The sequence below is a fragment of the Lepidothrix coronata genome, unplaced genomic scaffold (genome assembly GCF_001604755.1).
Source record: "Lepidothrix coronata isolate B3197 unplaced genomic scaffold, Lepidothrix_coronata-1.0 Scaffold56, whole genome shotgun sequence".
NCBI lineage: Eukaryota > Metazoa > Chordata > Aves > Passeriformes > Pipridae > Lepidothrix > Lepidothrix coronata.
Window position 1 is genome coordinate 2,658,158 of NW_016690236.1, and position 22,772 is coordinate 2,680,929.

The 22,772-nt window shown below is 35.2% G+C and overlaps 1 protein-coding gene across 2 annotated transcripts in view; it reads right to left on the reverse strand.

The window, feature by feature from the left end:
• The window catches only part of GLRA3 (glycine receptor alpha 3), an 88,178-nt gene that overhangs the window by 12,641 nt on the left and 52,765 nt on the right, over positions 1 to 22,772 (reverse strand). For both annotated transcript variants that reach the window (XM_017816583.1, XM_017816584.1), the window contains exons 6-8: positions 14,384 to 14,521; positions 3,032 to 3,246; positions 1,315 to 1,461 (exon numbers count right to left, since the gene is read on the reverse strand). In XM_017816583.1, the coding sequence (XP_017672072.1) occupies positions 1,315 to 1,461; positions 3,032 to 3,246; positions 14,384 to 14,521 (500 nt within the window). The remainder of the gene's footprint in view (positions 1 to 1,314; positions 1,462 to 3,031; positions 3,247 to 14,383; positions 14,522 to 22,772) is intronic.

Sequence of the window (22,772 nt, forward strand, 5' to 3'; positions counted from 1 at the left end):
GCCCCATCCCATTCTTCCCATTCCAAACCTTTAAGCAGCTTTCAGAGAGCTGCCATATTTCAGAAACAAATACTCTGTCACAAAACTTCTATTTTTTCTGCTACTGTCAGGGAGAAGAACAAAGCCCATTTTTCACCGGGATGAATGTTGAAAGCAGGTACATGCGGTCTGAATCATCATCTAGGTTACAGCAGATGAGTTTCTCTGTGCAGCTTAAGAAATCTGGGACTCAACACACAATGGCAGGTAAATGTGTGAAAATGTCATTTTCATTTGACTGTCCAGCCTGCCTCTTAACACACAGTCTTACTAGCAGAGACTGCTTAGGTAGGTTTTACAGCAGTGCAGATTTGCAATATCTTTTAAGTAAGAGCGAAACAACCTATAAAATGCCTTCTCTTTACATGTAAGCAGTAAACATGTGGTAAGTCTTCAGGAATGAAAGACAACAGAACTGAATCATGTTGTTTTGATCAGACTTCCATTCACTAGTAATATTCTAGATAGTAACTGAAAGCCTGTGGAAAGGTGGGTACTCATTTAATGGATAGGCTGGAGAACTATTTACTCTTCATGAAATCAGAAGTAGGAATTATATACTGCTGTAAGAAATTTTCATTATTGCTTTATTTAACTACAGGCTTCAGAGTTCAAACTTGTAGCCTTAGCTGCTTGACTTTGCACACTGGCAGTGAGTTATTTTACGGTAGTCTATATATCTCCAGCTATAAAATAAATATTAATAGCCATTACTATATTAAAGTTTTTTACTATTTGTATGAACAATTCACACTAAATTAGCAGGACAGAAGAAAAAAACACACATTTATCAGCCTTTTAAAGTAAAATGTTTATTCTTCACCAATGATGTTATTTGAAAAAGTATTTCTTGTATTAAAAAATATTTGCATGAAACACAGCTGTTAAGGCTTTGAATTGAGTACTAGAATTAAATTAGGAAACATTATTTGTTGAATCTCAATGTAGTACAAACTGCTGCAAATACCAGCAACATTCATTCACTGAAGAATAATCTAACTCCTCTAACAGAGTGAAATTCATGTTTGTGCAGATGGCTCCTACATGCTCCATGCCTCATTTAAATCCCTCTTAATCCCTCCTTCAGGAATTCAAGTTGGATTTATACAATTTACAGTCCTTGTAGCTACCCTCTGCCTATAGTGAATTTTATGCTGTGCTGCCATTTTATTTATATTGCCACTTTAAACTGTAGCACATTTACCAAATTAACCCTATATCCTGGCATAATTCAGTCAGGTTCTCTTTCAAAGCTGTGAATACCATTACTTTTACCTTGCTCTTCTTCCTTTTGCGGCGGAAGCGCAGAAGTTCTTTATGCTGCCTTGACACAAAGTTTACAGCTGCATACTCCAGAAGTGCAGAAAATACAAACAGCAGACACACTGCCATCCAGATGTCAATGGCTTTGACATATGACACCTATAGACATAAGAAAGGAGAAGACTGAATATGTTAAAGCCACAGATGTGAAATTAAGTATTTCATGTCAGCAGGAAGTGCATTAATACCTCCACATCCCCACACTACTGTTATGAAACAAAAATTAACATGAAATTGCATAATAAGAGGAATAAAAATTCAATCTATAAATTGTTATTTTTTAACATTTACTCTTTCACAAAGTGTGTTTAAATCATTAACAGTTCCTTGTAGTACACTGTATCACAAACATCCCAAACCAAATAATCCACAAGAAACGCACGCTCTTCCTCCATTTCTCTCACTGAGATCTGTGAATGACACTAAGGAATCAAAGAATAGCTTATGGTAGGACCAGTGGGAATTCCTGTATTAAAATGGATGCAACTGAAAATTCCTGCAATAAAATTAGATAGAGAAGGACATAGGTGGAGAACTCTGATATGTTCATTCATTGCTAATATAGTTGCAGTAAATCAAATATATAGTTTTAAATTAGTCCTGTAATTTTGACACAGTGAAAGTCCTGAGAATCAGATACAGAATAGAGCTCATTGCAATCCCATATGGTCAAGCTCAGATGCAGGACATAATCTGAACCAAGAAAGTAAGGCCTGCTCCCTCTTTGTGCGCAGATTTACAAGAGCTTTTTAATATAAGCAAATATAGTTAGCGTCAGGCCTCAAAATCTGACAAAACCCATATATAACTCTCTGGTAATCTCTTACATTGTTTTTCTGAGTTGTTGATGCTACATTTGGATGCATTCAGATCCATATATCTAAGACACAGAGCATGCTTAGTTGTCTTAGGGCTATCGATTTTACTTAGAAAAAAATGCAACTAGACAACCTAAAAATATTATGGTAAAACTAACACAGAATGGGACTTTGTGTATTTTTATTGTATACATTTTATTTTTATTAATTGCAATGACACATGAAGAAGGTCAAGGAATAAGCCTTAAAATGAAACAGAAAATATTCAAAGTAATTATAATTCAGAAAACTGAATAATTAATAATAGAATAATTAATAATAGAAATAAACTTTAAGTGGTTTACACTGTGTTTTAAATGTTTTTTACACAATTGTTTGGAGCTGTTTAGGTTCACATTTTTCTACATTTTAATGTAACTGTGTTTGTAAGTAGTGAGTTAATTCATAATGTTGGCAGTTTTTGAGAAAGGAATGTAATTGAGAACAGGTTAGGATCTGTGGCCTTTAGAATTTCAGTTGTAACTACTAGTATGTTATCAGATACTGGGATGTGAAAAAGGATGAGCCAGTCAATTACTAAGCAGTATTTATGTAGTATCGAATAACATTGTTTCCATTTCTTGTTAAGGTTCATGGAATTTAGCAGTTACGCGGTTGGGTAAATAGTTGAGATGGGAGAAATAGAATGTATTTGTCTGGAGAATCAAAAGCCCCCCCTAAATAGTTCAAAATTATTTATCGCCTTTAGAAAATGGTTGAATGTTAATAATCAAAACACATAAGGTCGATTGTAAGTGTTTGTCACATAACATTATGACTAATGTAGTACAAACAAAGGAAATTTCGCCTACCTTTGGAAGAGATGCTCGTGAACCTGAGCTTTGTGTTGTCATGGTCAGCACAGTTGTTATGCCTAAAGCCACTCTGGCTGGAGCTGCATCCATATTGATCCAAAATGACACCCAGGAGAGAATCACAATCAATAGACTTGGTATGTACATCTGGATGAGATAGTAACCCATCTGTCTCTCAAGGTGAAATCGGACTTCAATACATGTAAACTTTCCTTTTTGTAACAAAGAAGAAACATTCAATAGAAATAGAATGGTTTTTTACTGTCAACATCTAGTCCACACTCAAAAAAATGTATGCTCTGTCAAATATATTTGTTCACAAATGAAAGATTAATGTTTGGATTTCTCTTTTTAATATGCACAGTCTCCATTATAATAGGGTATCTACTGGAAAGAAAAGGGACAGAAAACCTGAAAAATTAACAATTCAATAACCTCTGAAACTTGTTTCCATATAAAAACTGAATCACAATGCATTAGGACAACAAGAAGTTTCCTGTGGGTGATCACAATTTTTTGCCATTTATGATTTGGAGATACATCTGTGTGCAAAGAAAGTGCTTACTCCTCCATTGCATAACATCTCTCTTATATTTTCATTCAATTTTAAACTTAATTTTATTTTTTAGTCTAAAAAATTTGCTAAAAATATAGTGAGATCAGTATGGGCATTAGGTTATCAATAGGAGAGTCTGTTAAGTCTCTCCCTTTATTCCCATTCAAACTGTTCCAGCTCATAAGTACAATGACCAAGATTCAAACAGAAATTGAAGACTTAGGATTAGGCAACTTTAGGAAGGTACTTAAATTATCTGGTTTTACCCAGGTACTGAACATCAAGGAACTTTTACTGATTTAACCAAAGCAGAACAAAAAAAAAAAACTATTACTGGCTCACAAAAATGCCATAAACCCCTTTTTTAATATTATCCAGATTGCTTTTTTTTGTTTGTTTGTTTTTTGTTTGTTTTTCTTTTTTTTTTTCACCCTGTAAACTGCAGATTATATCACAGATCTTGACCTGGTCGCATTAGATTTTCTAATTCTGCTCAATGTTCATATTAGTCACATATGAATGGTGCTGAGGCAATGCTCTAACTGTAAGTGGTGTATACATTAAACCATTTCGTAGAGTAAGAAATATACATCTCAGTTTTCTTCCTTATTTTGAATGAAAGCTATTTCTAATTCTAACATGGAAAGCTGCACAGTTATTTATTTATTAAGTGGTATGAAGTTTTTTGGTTGTGTTTTCCAGTAGTTTTTGATAGCTATTTTACCAATCAATTTTTATTTGCAAAATGCCATTTTATACCAAATTGTTTCTCATTAATAGTTATTTGATATTTATAATATTAAAATTATATTTGTAATGGACTTATTTATGAGCTTATCCTATACTAATATATTGTGTATTATACTGTGGCAATAGTATTAGGTATACAGAAATGAGCTTCAGATAAAGTCAAACTGAAATATTTTTATTCAAGGTATATTAAGTGATTGTAAATACTTTCTGAACTTGATTATTTTCATAACAGTTCTCTTAAGAGGCCAGTAGTTCTCTCTATGATGACATAATCAAGGTAATTTTATGACATTTTTATTCTGTTGAGGCACTAAAAAAAAATTTAAAAAGACATTTTTTATGATGTTCAATTTTAAAATTACGTTCTGTATCTCAGGAGTTTTATATCTGCAAGCTCAATTATTAGTTCCATTCCTAATTGCCAGCATTTTCTGAATCCTGTCTACACTCCTGAAATCTGTGTCCCAAATCCTGACTCAACCATCTGCTGCCCCAGCTTTGAGACTGATTTCTGCTTCAATCACGAGACGAAATCTTAGTTTAACAAAGTGAATGGGAATTTTGGTGTTTACTGCAGAAAAGGCCAGGATTTCCCCCTACATTTCTCTTCCAAGGTCTTCAAAAGAACACCTAAACAATATATTCTTTCTCTTAGCTGGTCAGTACACCCCATGTAACTAGAAGTTCTGCACAGGCTGGCCTTTGTTGAAATCATAGTCTTACTTCAAACTGGTTCTTACCCTGAAGTTTTCTTTTTTTGTGACATTCATTCCATTAATTCAGCAGCATTGGACAGCAACAGTTTTCTCATACACCACAGTGAATCATTGTGGTAAGGAGTAGCAAAATGGATCAACCAAATCTAGGCCTCTTGCAAAGTCATTTTATTCAGCATCACATCAGCAAGAATCATTCAGCATGCAACATTTTCTTCTTACAGGGTCCTATATTCTCCTTTCAAAACAAATTAGGAAGGAAAACTAAGGGGCATCAGAGTGCGTAATATATGTGTATGCATGCATGGAGTATCAATAAACATTTGCTACTACTTGTGTGGTTTTTTTTGTCCAGATAAATGTGGGATAAGAGTTCTGAGACTGTTCCCTGAGTACTGCAGTGGACTTGAATTATTACAGAGCACTCAGCACAAAAATTCCATGGTCCTAAACAGGGACCAGTAAATAATATAGTAGCTCCGGTATAGATTATTTTATGTGGTTGAAAATTTGACAGGTATATCTGAACTAAGGAGAAAGAGAGGAATAGCTGGGCACAACAGGATCCTAACAAAATGAAAGATATTCTAAATGAAAGAAGTGCAAATGGAATATATTGTAACCATGGAGGAAAAACTGGGGATTATGAAGTGGCCAGAACTAGGACTGAATGATGTGTCAACAATTTTTCGCTTGGTTTTGTATTTTTGGAAACATCATTGGCCAAGGTAAAAAACCCTCAAAATCTACAGCACCAAAAACAAACAAAAAAAAAAAAGGAAAAAAAAAGTGAAGTGAGTCTCAAAGTGGAAAAATAACTCCACACCATGTGTGACTTAAGAGTGCTGCCTTTGTCTTATACCCATCGAGTTTATGGACATGCCAGGCACATATATCAGTGCTTCCTAGTCAAGATCACTGTGTTCCTCTATTCCATTACAGCACTGAACAATTAATATATGGCAACTCCCCAGGGAGACTGGTGGCTACCCAGATTAGACACTTTTCTCTGTTACTCAGCTACTGAATATTAGAGAAAGGCAGCAGTTGGAAGTCAGTCTCAGCACTGCAGTTGCAGCAGTTGCTGGTCTCAGTGTGGAAGAGGTGATAGTTTTTTCCCTTCCTGACTGACATCAGAACCACCTGCATAAATGTAGCTAATGAAGCAGGGTGGAAAAAGAAAACTCTTGCTCTAACTATGTGAGCTTCAGATAGGAGGCAGGCAGCAGAGGCTGAGCTGTTGTTTCCCAACTAAAGCCAGCATCCAGCTGTGGACCTCTTTTCTCTTCCTGTATTCCATTTAAAATTCAAAGCCAGCTTAGCTGAGGTTTAATCTATTTGACTGGTTGCTTGATCAGAACAGACATACCCATGAAGTCATCTCAGCCAGCAAAGGAGATAGACAATCATCTAAGAGCATTGCTCAGGCAATTAATTTGCAGTACATAAAAGATAAGATCTAGTTCATTTTGATATGCACTGTAGGTGTCACAGAGACTGCCTAGGAGAAGGATAGGATACTTTCTGGTATTGTGGGTTTGCTGAGGCTGAGCAACAAATTATGACCCGATGGTAGTTTCAGATTAGAGCAAAATCTAGATGTGCTCACAATACATAAAATGGACAGATTTTTGTCATGCAAAAGAAAGAAAAGCTATTGAGGGCTTCCTAAAGGATAAGCATTCTTTCCTGAAACAAGGTAACATTCTTTGTGTTTGTGAGTCTAGCCTAACCAGGGATTTAAGTGTGCTAAAGGCACCAAAAGTGCTGGCTTGACGAATGTTGTATCTGTGCATGTGAAGTGAATGTGGTGGTGTATATGCATGTGATGGTGCATTTTTCTCTCTTACCCATATTCTTTGGTAACAACAATGTTAGAGCTGCTGGGGTGGCATGATTCCCCTGCAATGTCCATGCTGAAACTAATAGGTAGTGGAAAAATATATACTGTAGTCAGTTTATATGATTTTTCTTCCACTCAGTTAGTGCCTACATCATATACTGTTTTTTTAGTTGTTGCTGCTGTGGCCAACTGTGAGTAACCTAAGAAGAGAAATTTTCTACTTTAGCACATCTTTCCACTGCACAGTCTCCTCTGACCGTGACAGGTGGTGTTTAAACAATGGGCTATGCAGGCAGCAATATGCTCGTGGGATTAGAAGTTACTGTCAGTAGTGTGGGATGTGAAAGAGAAATCAAGAAGAAGTAGTAAATTCAGGCCCTAAAGAGTCCTCCTTTGCAGTTTCATCTGTCTCAAACTGTTCCAAAGACAATAGTTGGAAGGGCTTAAAAATTCTTTGTTCTTTTTCAGCAGCCCTTAGGATGTCTTTTGGGGAAAACTTTTCTTACTGTAGCCCTACAATGTCATAATCATGTTCACAATTCCCAGGAAGGCTGAGTAGCTGTTTTGGAAGGTACATAGAAAGTTTTCATAAGGGAGAATCACTTTAGAAAACTGAGTCAATGAAATAGTGTGCCTCAGAAATAATTAATAAAGGACTAATAATATTTATTAAATAACTATGAAATTAAAATAAATAACGTAGTAAAATACAAAGTGAATAAATATAAACAAACAAGAAAAGAACTAAGCATGCATTCAACTGGTAATTCATACAGAATGGAGAGATATCTGCTGAAGGTTCTTGATACTGCTTTAGATACTAGTAAATGGTAGTCTGACCCTCCTTGCAAGTCACTGATAATGCTAACTGATATACTGTAAAATATTTTATGGATTTAGAGAGGACTATGGCTTAAAGACTATATAGCTTAATGAAATTACATGAATCTATTTACTTAAAATTAGAATCTTATACTGGCTGAACAGCGATGATTCAAAACCTAAAAACTGAACTAAGTTAAGCATATCTGAATAAATCTTCATGGAGTGCTGCAGACTATGTGCCTTGGATCTTGGAAGCAGATATATCATATTCTGATTCCAACACATCTGTTAATATGGGTTTAGACTATACAATTCTACTTTTAACAGTGACAGATGGCCAACAAATAGCCAGCCTAGCAGCCAAAATATTGCCAGCTATGAAAATTTCCTAAGAGAGTCCTGGAGCAATTGGACTGTGAAGATTGTCCTCTCGTATAACACTTCATTTTCCCCCTTGATAGAGACACAGGTTTAACATTAAATTAGGTACCGAGAGACAGCAGGAAAGGAGAAAGGGAGACTGAGACTACTTCTGTGGCTAGGATATGCTCAAACTAAATGGCTATCTTAGATTTAGACCTCTTAATACAATAGCTCCTCCCATTTGTCTGTCTTCTGGAAATCCCTTTATTAAGCAGCTCAATTCCTCTACTCTACTAAACATTCAAGTTCAAAATGAGCTTGAAAATTGTATTAAACAGAGTATTTACTTCTAGATGCTATTCTAAACCTCAGCAGTGTTTATAAGTTTTAGACTTGTAAAAACCACAGTTCCTCATTTTGTGTAGATAACATATTGCAAAAGCCAGCTGACACACTTTTCTCTATAGAAATAAAAGTAAAGAAAGTTCTTTCCTCTAAAAGCAAAAATAAAAGAGTCTTCTTCTAAAATAAAACAAGAGGTAGACTCAAGAAACAGATTTTGTATGGAATGATGTAACATGGCTACTGCACTTTTTGACTTTGACTGTTTTCTAGTGCTTAATACCGTGGATTCAAAGGTTCTTATGGAATAGTTGTTATTGCAATGCTTTGAGTATTCTTGTCTACTCTCTGCACCTCTGTATGAAGGAAAAAAGGACAAATATTTACTCAAAAAATGTCTATTGCAAGACAACCTACACTAAGAATAATTTATGAGATATAATATATACAGCAAATATAATCTATCTGCAGGCCATCATAGACTTCCCCTGTGCTATATTTTTCCAGTCCTTCCTAATGCTGGTTCTGACATTCATCTCATCCTGGGCTGAGAGACTTCAGTGTGATAGGTAGTAGAAAGCTTGTCTTTTATGTGTGTGTCAGAGCCCAAGACAGATGAAGTTTTGATCAGAATGGTCCTGAAACAAAATCATCATGCAATTAAGTCTCCTGCATACATAAACCCTAATATTTTATCTAGTACACAGGATGCAATCACCCTGGCAAATGTTACTGTCTTTAGTGAGAGTGTGGATATTGGCTCCAAGTGTCTTCAGAAGAACTGGGGGAAAAAAAGCCCCCAAGCATCAAAGAAAAAACTTTTTATTTTTAAAGTTACTAATGTTGAAAAGAAATTTCCCAAGGACAGTTTTTTGTTCTAACTGAAGTTATTTTAGCCAAAAATACACACAGTCTCAGAAGGAAATAAAACTGTATTGCCCTAAGAGGGACGACATAGACCACCAACACTTTCCTTTTGCCTGTTGTTGTGTGCTTTCTTTTTTCTCTGCATCTGCTAAAATAAGTTTGCAATTAACCTTTCTTGGCAACAGCATGTTATGTGTCACCCTGCAATCATAATGGTAGATGATTTTCACAGAGAGCTTGAAGGAGAACGAAATATGTAAACTGTCTTTTCCATGAGACAATACCGTCCCTTTCTCTCCACACAGCAGAATCACCACACAGCAAGCAATCTACTTGATTTTACCTTGTCTGACACTTCCTTTTTATTCCTCCCAGAATGTGACACCATCATTTGACAGGAGCTCTGCTTTACTTATTACTGAAATACAGTTAAATGCTTTCACTCCTTTTGTCTTTTAATGATAAAATTTCTTAAACAAAAAATACAATTCATAAATTATGTGCATGTAGAGCTCATTATTTCAAGAGATTGTACCTCTAAAATTAACTACATATAAGTAAATTTAGCTGAAATTATTTTCATACCTTTCTAGGAAGAAGTCAGGGTAATTAAAAACACTTGATTAGTTCAGTCTCCAAAAACTTTGCAGTTTGCATTTAATATAAATTGCAATTTGAATGTATTTTGCTGATAAAAACTGCTTATAAAAGTACTCACCTTTTCCTCGTCATAAAACAGATAAAACAGGTTGTATGTATCATCATACAGCCTGAATAGAAATTATGATTTTCCAGTGTTTGGCATATAGAACTAGACAAGTTGTTTATATATCTAAATGTATATATCTAAAGCCAAAATTCACAAAACAACTCTAGGAATATACTATCATTCAGTTTTTCTATCAAGTTTGTGGATATTAGTAGCATATTAGGAGAAATCAGTACTGATGTTGTGACCTGTCATTGACTACATAAATTCCTGGACAGGAAGGAAGTGTCTTTATGCAGCTTTTCAGGAAACAAATACTTGGGCAGGTGGTAAATTTAACATTGGTGTAAGACTGATAATGACTGCAATAAAAGAAAGTTGAAAATAAATATGGAAAAGAGAAACTAATTTTTTTTTTTCAGCTTGATAAATTAAGGAAACATGCCATTCATCAAGACTGCAATTATCAGAAATGGTCACATGGAATCCATCAGTTCTGGTGGTGAGTGTAGGAACCATAGTTCCACTGTTTCCAGGACCACTATATCCGAACCTTTGAGCCAAAAAGCATTAATAGACCTAAGACGGTTGTGAGCAGCATCATTCAAGTGCAAGTGTTGTGTATTATCCATGGAGCAGGATTAAAACCAAGACTCAGAGTATTTCTGTTTGTGCCTGTTAACCAACGCTATTATGCACAAATTCAAGCTACTGTATATTGGGCTTTCTGCAGCCATGATTAAAATTATCTGTGATTGAAGTAAAAATTAGGTGAAATAAAAATTCATTGCCCAGGGGAGCAATCAATGTCACATAGGATTGCAGTAAAGCAAGACCATCCTTGTAACATAAATGGTTCATATGTGATTTTGCTGGTTGTTATGATTCTACTTCACTTCCCAAATGTGTCACTGCGGATATGCCTGTGGATGCAAAACATGAAAATTATCGGAAATGTTGTTGTGTCACTTCAGAACACAAGACTTGATGAGCCATTTTGCTGTACTTTTGCTGAAACTGTTATGACTCTATATTTAGACATTGTTTTTTGAGCTGTGGTTACAGTTATTCATTTTCAATTGGGCATGAAACACTGACAAGACATGCACTGATGAGTTTCCACAAGTTGTCCTGAAGCTTCATTTTAAATTTTTTCACAGGGAGAATTTTGGGATTTTTTTTCTATTTTACAGGATGTCTCAGAAGAATTTTCCTTTCTGTGTTGTAACTAAATTTAATTTGAAAACTCTTCTTGGTCACTTACTGCGTACCAGCTGCAGTTGTTTATCATTATTTTAAGAATTCAGTTTATCTAATCTGTCATAGGCCAGAGAAATAGACTTTACTTCAAGTTTTGAAAATTCATTTTTTTAAATTTTGTTTCTTGTGTGGTGTTCTAAAGGTGTATCTGCCTGCAAAAGCTCATTGCAGGAGTCTTAAGAAAGCACATTACTAGTCACATATCCAAGTGACATAGTGAAAATAAACTCTTAGCTGTTGTTGTCTTTTAATATAATGTTTATGGGGTTTTTGCCTACAAATGGTAGTTAATAGTACTGGTTGCAAAAAAGAAATAAAATGCATTCTTACACTCCTAGAAACCAAACCTCTTGAATCTTATTAAACTCACTTTATACTGAAGACTTGAATTGAAAAAAAAAATACTCTGGATAAAATACTGTTGTCTTGAAGAGGAGAGTATCACAATAAATGTAGTCCTGCATGAGCAAGACCATCTTTTTTTATCTGATTTGTCCTGCCAAAGTTCTTCTAGATCTGTACCTCTAATTTTGTTGCTGTAACTCAGAACAGGCCACTCTGTTGCTTACTCTGGTGAGGACATACCCTTTTTTCTGCAGATGGTGCTGCTCAGCATCACATTTTTCCCCCTTGCCCATCACAGACAGGTTCCACAGTTGTGCAATTGTCTTCTCTTTTTCTGATGTTTTTTAAAGTCTCCATCATCTAGTTGCATCCAGGGTTCCAAGTTTTCTGTGTTAGCAAATACTTTGACTTTTTATGGACAAATTGTCCAATTATTCTTTCAGGAGAGGCATGAACTTCATCCATCTTTTCAGGATTGTGGGTTGCACTGGTGCTTTGTAGCATGCTTGGCCACAGAAATGCAGTTTGACCAAAGCAACACAGAGTACAACAGACTGCTGATTGGCCACACAGTCCTCCAGACTTATCATGGTAAACCCCTTCTCCCATCTAAATGTGACAGAATTGCACAGAGATAAGCACACTTGTCTTGTAGCCACATTTTGAGAAGCATGAGGCCTCACATGCCTCCATTAATAACATCTGTTGCTCCTGCTTCTCAACTCGGTTTCGGGCCACAGGGAAAAAGCAGTAGAATTAAGTTGACCCCATACAACCTAGTGTAGTATGCCTAGGTGAAGCATGTTCTCCTATTTTTCCTTAGATGAAAATTCATGCCAAATTAAATAGGCTTGAAATATAGGTTGTGAAGAAAAATGTAATGCCTCAAAAATATTGAAACAATGAAGTTTTAATCAAAAAGATAAGGTTTAAACCATGATGATTATAATGTGAGTTCTCAGACAAACGAATAAGGATACAACTCAGCTTTTCATGAGGTGTTTGGAAATCACTGGAAATTATGAAATTTTAATACAGATTTCCATTCAGTACCAGATTACACACCATGTAAATGTCTTAATTCCTCAGTTAGAGATTTTTTTATGCATCATGGTATGCAAATGAACTTCGGAAAATATTCTATATCATGAATTCGTACTTGTTAATATCACTAGACAGGGTATAGAAGTGCAGTTACAGGCAGATGTTAAAATGGCACAAAAGCAGGAGAGGGATAACTTGCCTGTATATCTCAAAAGGAGACAGTGGAAAATAATGAAAATAAAATTTTCTTATTTGTCATAAGGATTATGGTAGAAAGAAAAAAAGGAATAATAGGAAATTCTATATTATCATTAACAAAGAGATGTTTGAGTGAAAAAATTACCCTGCTATAGGATATATATCTCCATTTTTAGAATGTTTTTAAGGATTATCCAGATATTAGTATTTGTACAGTAAAAATGTATGTTAAGTATTTCAAATTTATTTTAGGGAACACTTCAAAATGTCTTTATAAATATCTTTCTCCTCTAAATGGAAATCATTAGAGAACCTTTTTTTCTCTTAGGTCACCACAACAGTTGTGATAAAACTCAGGGCTGAAAAGCACTCATCCTTAATTTTGATCACAACAAGACATTCCTTATGGATACCACCTAGTTAATTTTTCCCCCCCGACATTCCAGCAGAATTCAAATGAATCATTCTAATCTTAAATTTTAAAATACATTTAATCTAGACTCATGTTGGAGAGCAGAATTTAAAAGATACATGGATTAGAATAAAAGATTTCTAGATTTTTTTTTCTTGAGACAAGATATAAGTTATGCATTCTTAGCCATTGCTACATGTTTTTTGAGGATTATTATGCTTGAGATTGTGCAGTTATTGAAATAGTTTTTTACAATTAAAAATGAGATAACTATATAATTAATGTTAATCCCCTCCTTTTTAAAATAATCCCAGAGATAATGAGCTAAATATCTCAGTTCTACAAAGGCTTCAATTCAGTATCATAAATCATAGAATTGTAATCATAGGATGGCTTGGGTTGGAAGAGACTTTAAAAATCACCTAGATCCAACACCCTTGCCATGGGCAGGGCACCCTCCACCAGACCGGGTTACTCAGATCTCCAACCACCCTGGCCTTGAACACTTCCAGGGTTGGAGCATCCACAACTTCTGTGGGCAACCTGTTCCAGTGACTCATCACTGGAACAGTTAAAAGATTTATTCCTAATATCTGATTGAAACCTACTCTCAGTTTGAAACCATTCCCACTAATCTGCCACTGCAGACTTATGTCTAGTTTTTACACTTGGGCACTGCACACTAAGCATGATTTCAGCTTGTTCACGTTGACCCTTTATGAACAAGGGCAGGAATATCTGGCTTGGCAACCCTGTGTCCCTTTTTCCTGACTGAACCAGGCTATGATTAGTGTGCAGCATATGGACGTTTGTATTTCAGTAGTGTTTCAGATCCACAGTGTAAATGTGGTCATGGCACTTGCTGAAAAAATAAAACTCCTGACTGAACTGCTTCTGAATTCTTTCAGCTATATATTTTCTTAAGGTAACTAGAATACAAGTTTGGTCAGTCTTAAGTAGTTTTGTTTTGTTTGGCAGTTATTTAAGTTATCCTGTACATTTTAATGTTCTTTGGAGTTCAGTGAGAACATTTAAAAAATATCCCAGCTGTGACATTTATTATAACAAAAAATATTAAATGTCTTTCCTGTTGTAATCACTAATATGCTTTCCTACCTGTATTATAATGCTTGGTGCAGTAACATAAATCCTTTTCTTCTTTCAACAGAAACTGTGGCAGAGTGAGACCTTCTGCTACTTGAACTGCTCCCTTTTCTTGCCACTCAAAAATGAGATCATTCATTGTATATCCAACTAAAAAAAAGGATAAAAAAACAAATAAACTGTAAGTCAGTGGCAAACTTTGAAAAGCAGGAATGTACCAAACTATAATGTTTTTAAGTAAATTTCATAAAAAGGAGGTAATACAGCTTGTACCTGTTAATCTTGAATTATTATCTGCCATTCTATACAATATTGAACAAGAGAAAAAAAGAAAAAGGCTTTCTTATGAATCTCTTTTTAAATCTTAATAATCGGGTGGTCTATTAATGGATTAAACCAAAGGATCTAAATTAGCTAAACCTCCTGGTCTCTTGGGTGTTTGGGAACATCTTATCCTCCCCAAACTATGAAGGATAAAATAGGCCCTTCACACTCAGATCTCTTTCTCCTTTTACTACAGGTGAAATGGTGGATTGTCAAAGCTGTTTTTATGGATTTATGTCAATTTGAATTGTTAGGTGAAAATTCTTCAAAAAATGCGAATTTTTGCAGCAGTAGTAGCCAAACTGAAAAATTGCTTTTCTCTGAAACTGGAACAACACACGGGAAAGCAGTTCATTGTAATCTTCTCATACTAACTGTCTATGACATATAATGATATTAAAAAGCATTCAGTTTTAATATTCCTGCACTTATCCATACCTCCTGCATGTGTGTATGAGATTAAATATAATAGCAAAAGCCATAGTAATAGAGGGCCAGACTTTGCAAAGGACAAGTATTTTTCCTTCTATTTTCATCTCTCAGATGAATATTTGCATGGGATATCACCGGGTAAAATATCCCTACTTCCTCTGAATATATTAACTCTCCAGGATATCCCTGATATTTTATTCTAATTTTTTTTCTGAAAAAATTTTATCTGGTTATTACAACTGCAAGAAAAAAAGGTTTCCTTTTCTCATTCAGGTTTCATTAAGACTTTCTTAGAATCTAATAGATATGGACAACGTGATATTTTAAAACTGAAATCTAAAACTATATAGCTTCTGTTGTTGTAACAGGTTGAATGACAAGGGTACACGTATACCAGAAGGAACCAAAAGGGAGCAATTTTTTCATCTACTTTATATAGCTTTCATCTTCTTTGCAATATTTCCTTTCTGCTTCAGTGTGACGTTAAAGAGCTGCTGAAGACAACCTACTTATAACAGGAAAATCTTTTAACCTTTCAATGACAAACTACTGTTTAAAGTGTATTGTTCAGAACTTACGAAGAGTAACTGTTTGCCCACAAATACTGACATTTTGAGTTCCAGTGAAGAACATAACATTGTTATGTGAGCATAAATCTTACTCCTGTTATATTCAATTACTTCATTACTCTTTGAATACACCTATAAATGCCATTCAGTCATACCAATGACCTGATCTGCTGACCTGAAATCTTCAATACACTTCATCTTTTCTGATCTGTCTATGTTGAATGAACCTAGAAGGTAAGAATTAGTGTTTATAAATTTTAAAATGCTTTCAGCACCTCTGCCTTCTAGATTCTTGATTTTCCTTTTGAGAAGAACCTTTACACAAGGTATTCACAGAGACTCAGGCTGACTTTTGGTTTACTTTGATATTTTGTTGGGGATAGATGAATATGCTAAAATGAGACCATATCCTTTTAAATAAGTATTTAATTAAGATCAAATATTACTCAAGTAATAAAATCAACTGTGAAGGAGACATTTTTCTATCATATTGATTGCATGATATTCCGTAAACACAGTCTAAAAATTCACTATTAAATGCCGTAAACGATGAAAAGTCAGAAGTATATATCTTATCAAACTTTGCATGAATTCAAACAAAAAGCAGTCGTGTGTAAAGCAGATTATCATTTGAAGCATGTAGATTATGGCCAGAGGTGATATCCCCCTGAATAAAACTCATTGAACTGGCAAGAAGCAACTGCTGCATCAAAATGTATTTCACTAAATCAGATTCATTCATCTCTAATGTATGCTTTTAATTTTGATTATCCAGTCTGCCCACTAATTCATCAAGTAAAAATAATGAAAATTAAAAAAATATCGGTGTATTCAAAATGCTGATGTAGTAATTAATTTTTGTCATGTTTACATTTTAAATACCAAAATATAGCTTTAGCATTCAATACTGTAACTTCAGTTTTGTGAGTCAAGGTCGTAGTTATAACGTAAATGTGTCTTATAACATAAAGGACTTAATGGAGATGCGAGAGATGTGAGTTTACATTATACCAAATAAATTTAAAATAGTATAACGTTTCCACTAGGTATGTTAAATTAACTTGAATTAGATATCAATTAAATTTAAATGGGAAATACATGGCCCTATCAAATGTGTTCACTGAATTATGGAAATCTGAAGTCTTGTAATAGTCCCCTGGGGAAGTTAGAAAATATAAATTATGCAAACTTACTGTACTATTTGATGACACAAATTTGTCTCTAAAACTTCTTTAGTGATCAGTGTTAACAAGGAGAGGTATTCTTGATTTTACAACTGAAAATATTTCATTATTTGGTATAGTTCCAAATGAATTGATGATCTCTATTTTTTTCCAACCACTACATCATTCTTTCTTCTGTTATTATCAGTGGCTGGGAAATACAATGTTATTTATGAAAGTCCTAGTGGTTACATTTTGTTGTTGAAAAAAGGACAGTCAGTCACTAGCCTAGGTAGTATATGAAGGTCCTGATCACTTTTAGTTGCTGATGCGAAAAGTGAACCTTTTATTCTACATAAATAGCTGAAAGCAATGTTCATCTAGCATGGTCTGCAGGACCAGGCCAACCTAAACTAAATCAGGTGGGTTAGTAAAGACTTCTGTCACTGAAATGCAGTGTGCTAGGGTTTGGGTTGCAGGGCATGGATGCATGAAGGTTGAGAAAGGAAACAGAGTTGCCAAACTGTGTTTTGTGGGACACAAACCAGCTACTGTGGCTGAAGAGCGCAGTTTTCAATGTATTTTGTTTTCGTCTGGCTACTGTGAAGGTACTCTTACTTAATTCTAAAAAGATATCACAAATCACACAAAATCTAAGTGGTGTAATCATAGGACTAGAAAGAAAGGACAGAAAAAAACAACATTGTTATGTTGAACAGTGGTGTTCAGAAGGTACAGGACTGGTTAAATTACATTAATACTCTTCTGACCAAAGGTCTGAGGTCTTGCACATCTGAAGCGCAAAAAACAGGTGGTAAATAGTTGGTAATTACGTGACTAAAATATCATCCAGGGAGGAGAAGGTTGCCAGAGGGAGTATTTCTCAGGAACACTCAAGAACTGTGTGAATGCATGGCACTGTAGCCTCTGTGCAAACAGCTCTCTTAAACGGACAAGTAATTTTTAAGTGGCTGAAGTCATTCCAGGTAATTAGCTGGATAAGCATATACTGGCAGACTGAGAGCTCTGCCTGAGATGACTATGAAGAACTGGCAAATTAAGTAGAAATTAGAATTATCTGGAAGGGAAGAGGGTCTGAAACAACTGGGCATCTTGGATTTGGCCTACAAAAATTTTGCTTTAGAAAATGATCTGCCAGAGTTGGTGGTAATCATGGTAAAATAAAAGTAAAACTCTGAGTGGTCTCACTAATGGAGAGAGAAGGTAGAAAAATTAAGTCCTTGATAAAACGTGGTTTTCAGGACTTGTGCCCGGGATGGTTGTTGCAGGATTTTTAATATCCGGACAACAAATAAAATGAACAAATAGGGTTCCATTTGAACCACATCTATCCACATGACTCTACAGAACGTATTGGAACTAAGCTATATCAGTTGCATACATGCATGCTAAGAGTAGGAAGATTTTATCTTAGCTAATTCAATATCAGCGGTAGGCATTAAAAGCCCATTATCTCATAGGTAAGACAGAGACCATACAAGAAGTTTGTCTTGATGATTATTGAAGTGTCTAACATCTCTTCTCCTGCTTGTCCAAGGACTACATCGTTACAGAAAAACAAAGTTTGTTATTCAAGGCAAATAGTTCACCTGCACCTTCAGAGACTCCACACCTTTGAAGTGTCACTGTCTTCCCAATTCCAAGATAATTCCTTTTTAACATGTGCTGACACAGTCTTATTTGCTAAGTTCATTCATTTTAATCACCTTTAGCATCACATTTCAAGTAACAAGGAATAAAATTTTTGAGCAAACTTGAGCTAAAGCTGAATACCAATATATCTTGTAAATTTTCTGCTCTTTCTGTTTTATTACAGGAAGGCTGTGCTTCCCTTGTGTCATTTTACAATCCCTACAGGTATATTAAGACCCAACTCTTTTCCTCATGTTCAAGAAACAAACACATAAATGGCATCAAACAACTGAGTAAAATATCTAGTGTTTTTGTAAAAGAGAGTTTGGTTCAGCTACAGAATTTATTTTTTAATTTTTAATCCCAGTGATTTATCTAAATTCCATTCTCATTTATTTAATTTTTAAAAGTAAGGTACAGGCCCAAAAGTAAGATTGGATTTAGTCAGCAAACCAAGCCATTCTTTAGGTATCCAGCTGATGCAATGAATGACTACAGACATGTTGACTAAAGTTATTTCACTCCTCTTCTGTTAGGCATCACAGCAGTTTGCCTCCAGAACAGGCTGCTTGGACATTACTGTTCCTAAGAACATGACAGATATTTGAATTGTGCCTTAAATTCCAGGCAACATAGCAGGGGGAAGATATGACAGAGCTAACAAATCTGGTTTTGGCTTGGGGTTAGAACAAATTCTTCTACCATATGCACTAAAAATATTAGCTTCAAAAATCAACTGTGATTCATTTCAAGGCTAAATTTATACTGGAGCTCCAGGAAAGCAGGATTCTATGCAATGTACTTCTGAACTGCTTTGCAAAGGGTCTGCCTCTTGCACTGCCCTCTAAGTCATTCTGATGGAGTTCCTTGGGAATTATAGGTTTATCCCTCTTGGCCTGAATTTCAGAGAAGAATAACATTTCAGGCTCAGCACACTAGCACATCTCTCAAAGCTAATATTCCTTGCTGGAGTGTACAGATTTTCAGCTGTCAGTTTTATATTAGTTTCTGTATGTTTAGCAGCAGTTGTACAATTACTGCTGCCCTTTCATCCTGTGTTGGTCAGGAGCTGAAGACTACAAGTATCTTGATCTTTGTAGCTGCGTGTCAGGTCTCGTTTCAGATAGGCACAATAGGCTGAGTTACCCATCTGCAGAGTGGAAAACACAGGATGAGTTGTTGACAATTTTTATGCTACTGAAATGGAAAGGAGAGAAGTGGTATGGTTTCTACATTTGCTGGCACAGGCAGACACTGACCTAGTCTGTCCATAATCTCTGTCATTCAGGTAGAGACCTGAGGTTTCCTGGCAGATAAGAAATATGCTCCAGTTCTTTTATCTTATGGTGTCTTTGTGCTGTTGTGGGAAATGAACAATGTGCACATCATTTTCTTTAACACATTAGTTTGCACCACTGCAGCTTGCCTACACATCTTTCCACTTGTACAATCAACAATTTAGAGGTTGGTGGGAAAGAAATGGTGCAACTCAGCATCATGTAGTATGGAATGAATTTTTTTTAACAATCCAAAAGACAAGAATATTATTGTTTAGAAAGACTAAAAAACCTTCATAAATCAAAAGGGAAAGTAGAAAGACCATTGTTTAATTTAATAATAAGCATCAAATTAAAATTATGCAGTAAGCAGGTGTTTTTCATAGTATGTTTCTTCTCTTGTAACTGAGTTATTATTTTCATTATTTTTTGAGAATTCAGGAATATTAAATGTCACATAAAGTTATAATTGTAATACATGAATAAAGAAATGCTGTGAGATAAAAGTGAAACTTAAAAAAGAGAGGCAACAAGCTCTAGCACATGAAAGAAAAACATTTCTTTCCTGGGAGACAGGCCGCAGAAATAAATATGTATCTAGCTGACATTTCTTTGTATCTTATTCAAGCAGAATGAAATTAAAATTATCTCACATGCCTATAGGCTGCCCTAGTGTAAGGCAAAGAAATGTAGAAGGGATTATTTCATATATGCATTTTCATTTACTTTCTTTCTAAGATACAAAAGCAGCTTATTCTAGTTGCTGAGGAACCATTTGTTAAAATAAATCCTTTAAAAATAGAAGACATTTCCACTTAAATATTTTTCAGTCCCTTCATGATATAAGTGAATTACTTTTACTAGGGCCAAATACAGCTACTTAGGCTGACCTTGGAAAAAACAGAGCTAGGTAAAAATAAAAATATCATTTGTGAAGAAAAGCTATAAATGAATTTTCCTCTTAGACCCTTCTATGCTGGAGCAAAAGTATCAATATTGAAGGAAAGTATTTAGTACTAAAAGAAATAATTATTTAAAGCAGAGGCAAAATGCATCATCTCTCTAGGTAACTGTCAGTCCTCGCAACCTGGAAGTAAGATGAGTAAGAAAAAGATAAGTGATTTAGTCTAATTTTCTTAATGACACATACAGGAGCAAGGCTTTCAAGATCAGATACATTTTAAAGAAACTATGAGATAAGTGGGCCTTGTAAATTCATAATTGTACAATGTTCGACCAAACTTGGCACTTAGTGGAAAAAACAGCAATGATCACCACTTTAAAAAGAAACATCTGGAAGCATGGCTACAGCTGTTTTGTTCCTGCAAACACTTTGATTTTTGAACAACAGACTGATGGTCAGATCATTTACTCAGGACATGAGAGGACTGTGTTCTCAGTTTTGAAACAAATGTCTTCCACTTCCCCAGACAGGGCAATAACCACTAGGGTTATGGCTTTGATTCCTCTGTTTACATTGTCTCATTGTGCACCATAAAATCCAAGCTAGACAGCCACAAGAGAGTATGACACTGTGGCCTAGAAATTAGAGGTGCTTGGATGGATTCAGGCTCTCAGGGTTATGTCAGTTCATACCTCAGGAGATTTTATGGGAAAATGCCGAATGCACCCAACTCCTTTTTTCTTCTGTAATTTTTAATAGAACTGAATGCCTTTTCTTAGCCAGAGACTCTGGAATTTGAAATTCCAGAAAATATCTCTGGAATTTGAATGTTTCTGCTCAGTCTTTTCAAAGTATTGCAAATTGGGTAGAGTTCACACTTATATAAGCTTTTTTTTTTTCTTTTTAACCTAGTTACTCTCCTGCATAGCACGTAGATATTTTTTGTAAACTTCCATTTTGTCTATTTCCTTTCCTGTCCTTCCTGTACAGAGAAACTGGCTATGGACAGGTGAATTCCTGCTCTTGAAGGTGTAGGATCTTGGAACTTAGGTCACTGTACCTATCTGCTTTGGATTTGTCCCAAAAAAATTTTGGGGAACTCTTGCCTTGCTCTTGCAAACCTATCTGGTTATTCCCTATCAGACATGTAAACATAGCCAGAGCTCCCACATGCTGCAAAATTTTCTGCCTCAGGCCACCTTCTTTTTTCATAGTTTGTTTTTTGCTGTCTGAAGTTGCAGGTAGAACAGAATTAGACAAGGCAATATGGGGAAAGCTTTATTACTTGTAACTTCCTTATGAAGTCAAATTTGATCTTTCTCTGTAAGTAGAAGACTTTGAAGCACTCATTTGTATTTTGTTCAGCTCTTCTTTTGTGAGCATTACCTCTCTCAACTATGTCAATGTGCAGCTGGGAATTTACTCCCACTGAATCGAATGATTAAAAACAAGACTACAGTGAAAAATGTTCTGCTGAAAAAGACAGTAGAACATCTACAGAGCTATTCAGCTAATAAGTGTTGGTTCCCTATGGTGCAGTCTGGGGGAATTGTGGGCTCCTGCAAGGTTTCTATAAAGCAAACCAGATGCCTGTTTTTTCAAGAATGCTCAGTTGTTGCCTGACCTATCCTCACAATGTCTGAAAGAGAGGTAAAAAGCAGCTCAGTTTTATGAAGTTGTTACATCAAAAATTTCATAACTTTTTAAAACATTTTTTAAAGTATACCTTCTGCTCGTTCAAACATTATGATACTTCCTCTTTGAAGCATAATTATATATAATGAATATCCCTGCCACCTGCATGTATTCTGATACAACTTCCTTGTATTAACCTTTTATTTAGTCACTTTAACTATGCAAGCGACATAGATTATTGCTAGGATCATCTGCCTGGGTTGACCACAGAATTTTGCTTAAATTTTGGATATATATAATATTTTCCTAAATTCCTTTACATTTGCTGCAAATCTCTCAATTTTTGTCAAGAAAATTTCTGCTGTCAGATTCAGCCATTGCCCTCATATTGAAAGCCTGCTTCATAATGTTACCATCTGTCCATTACAGTAAAAGACAGATCTG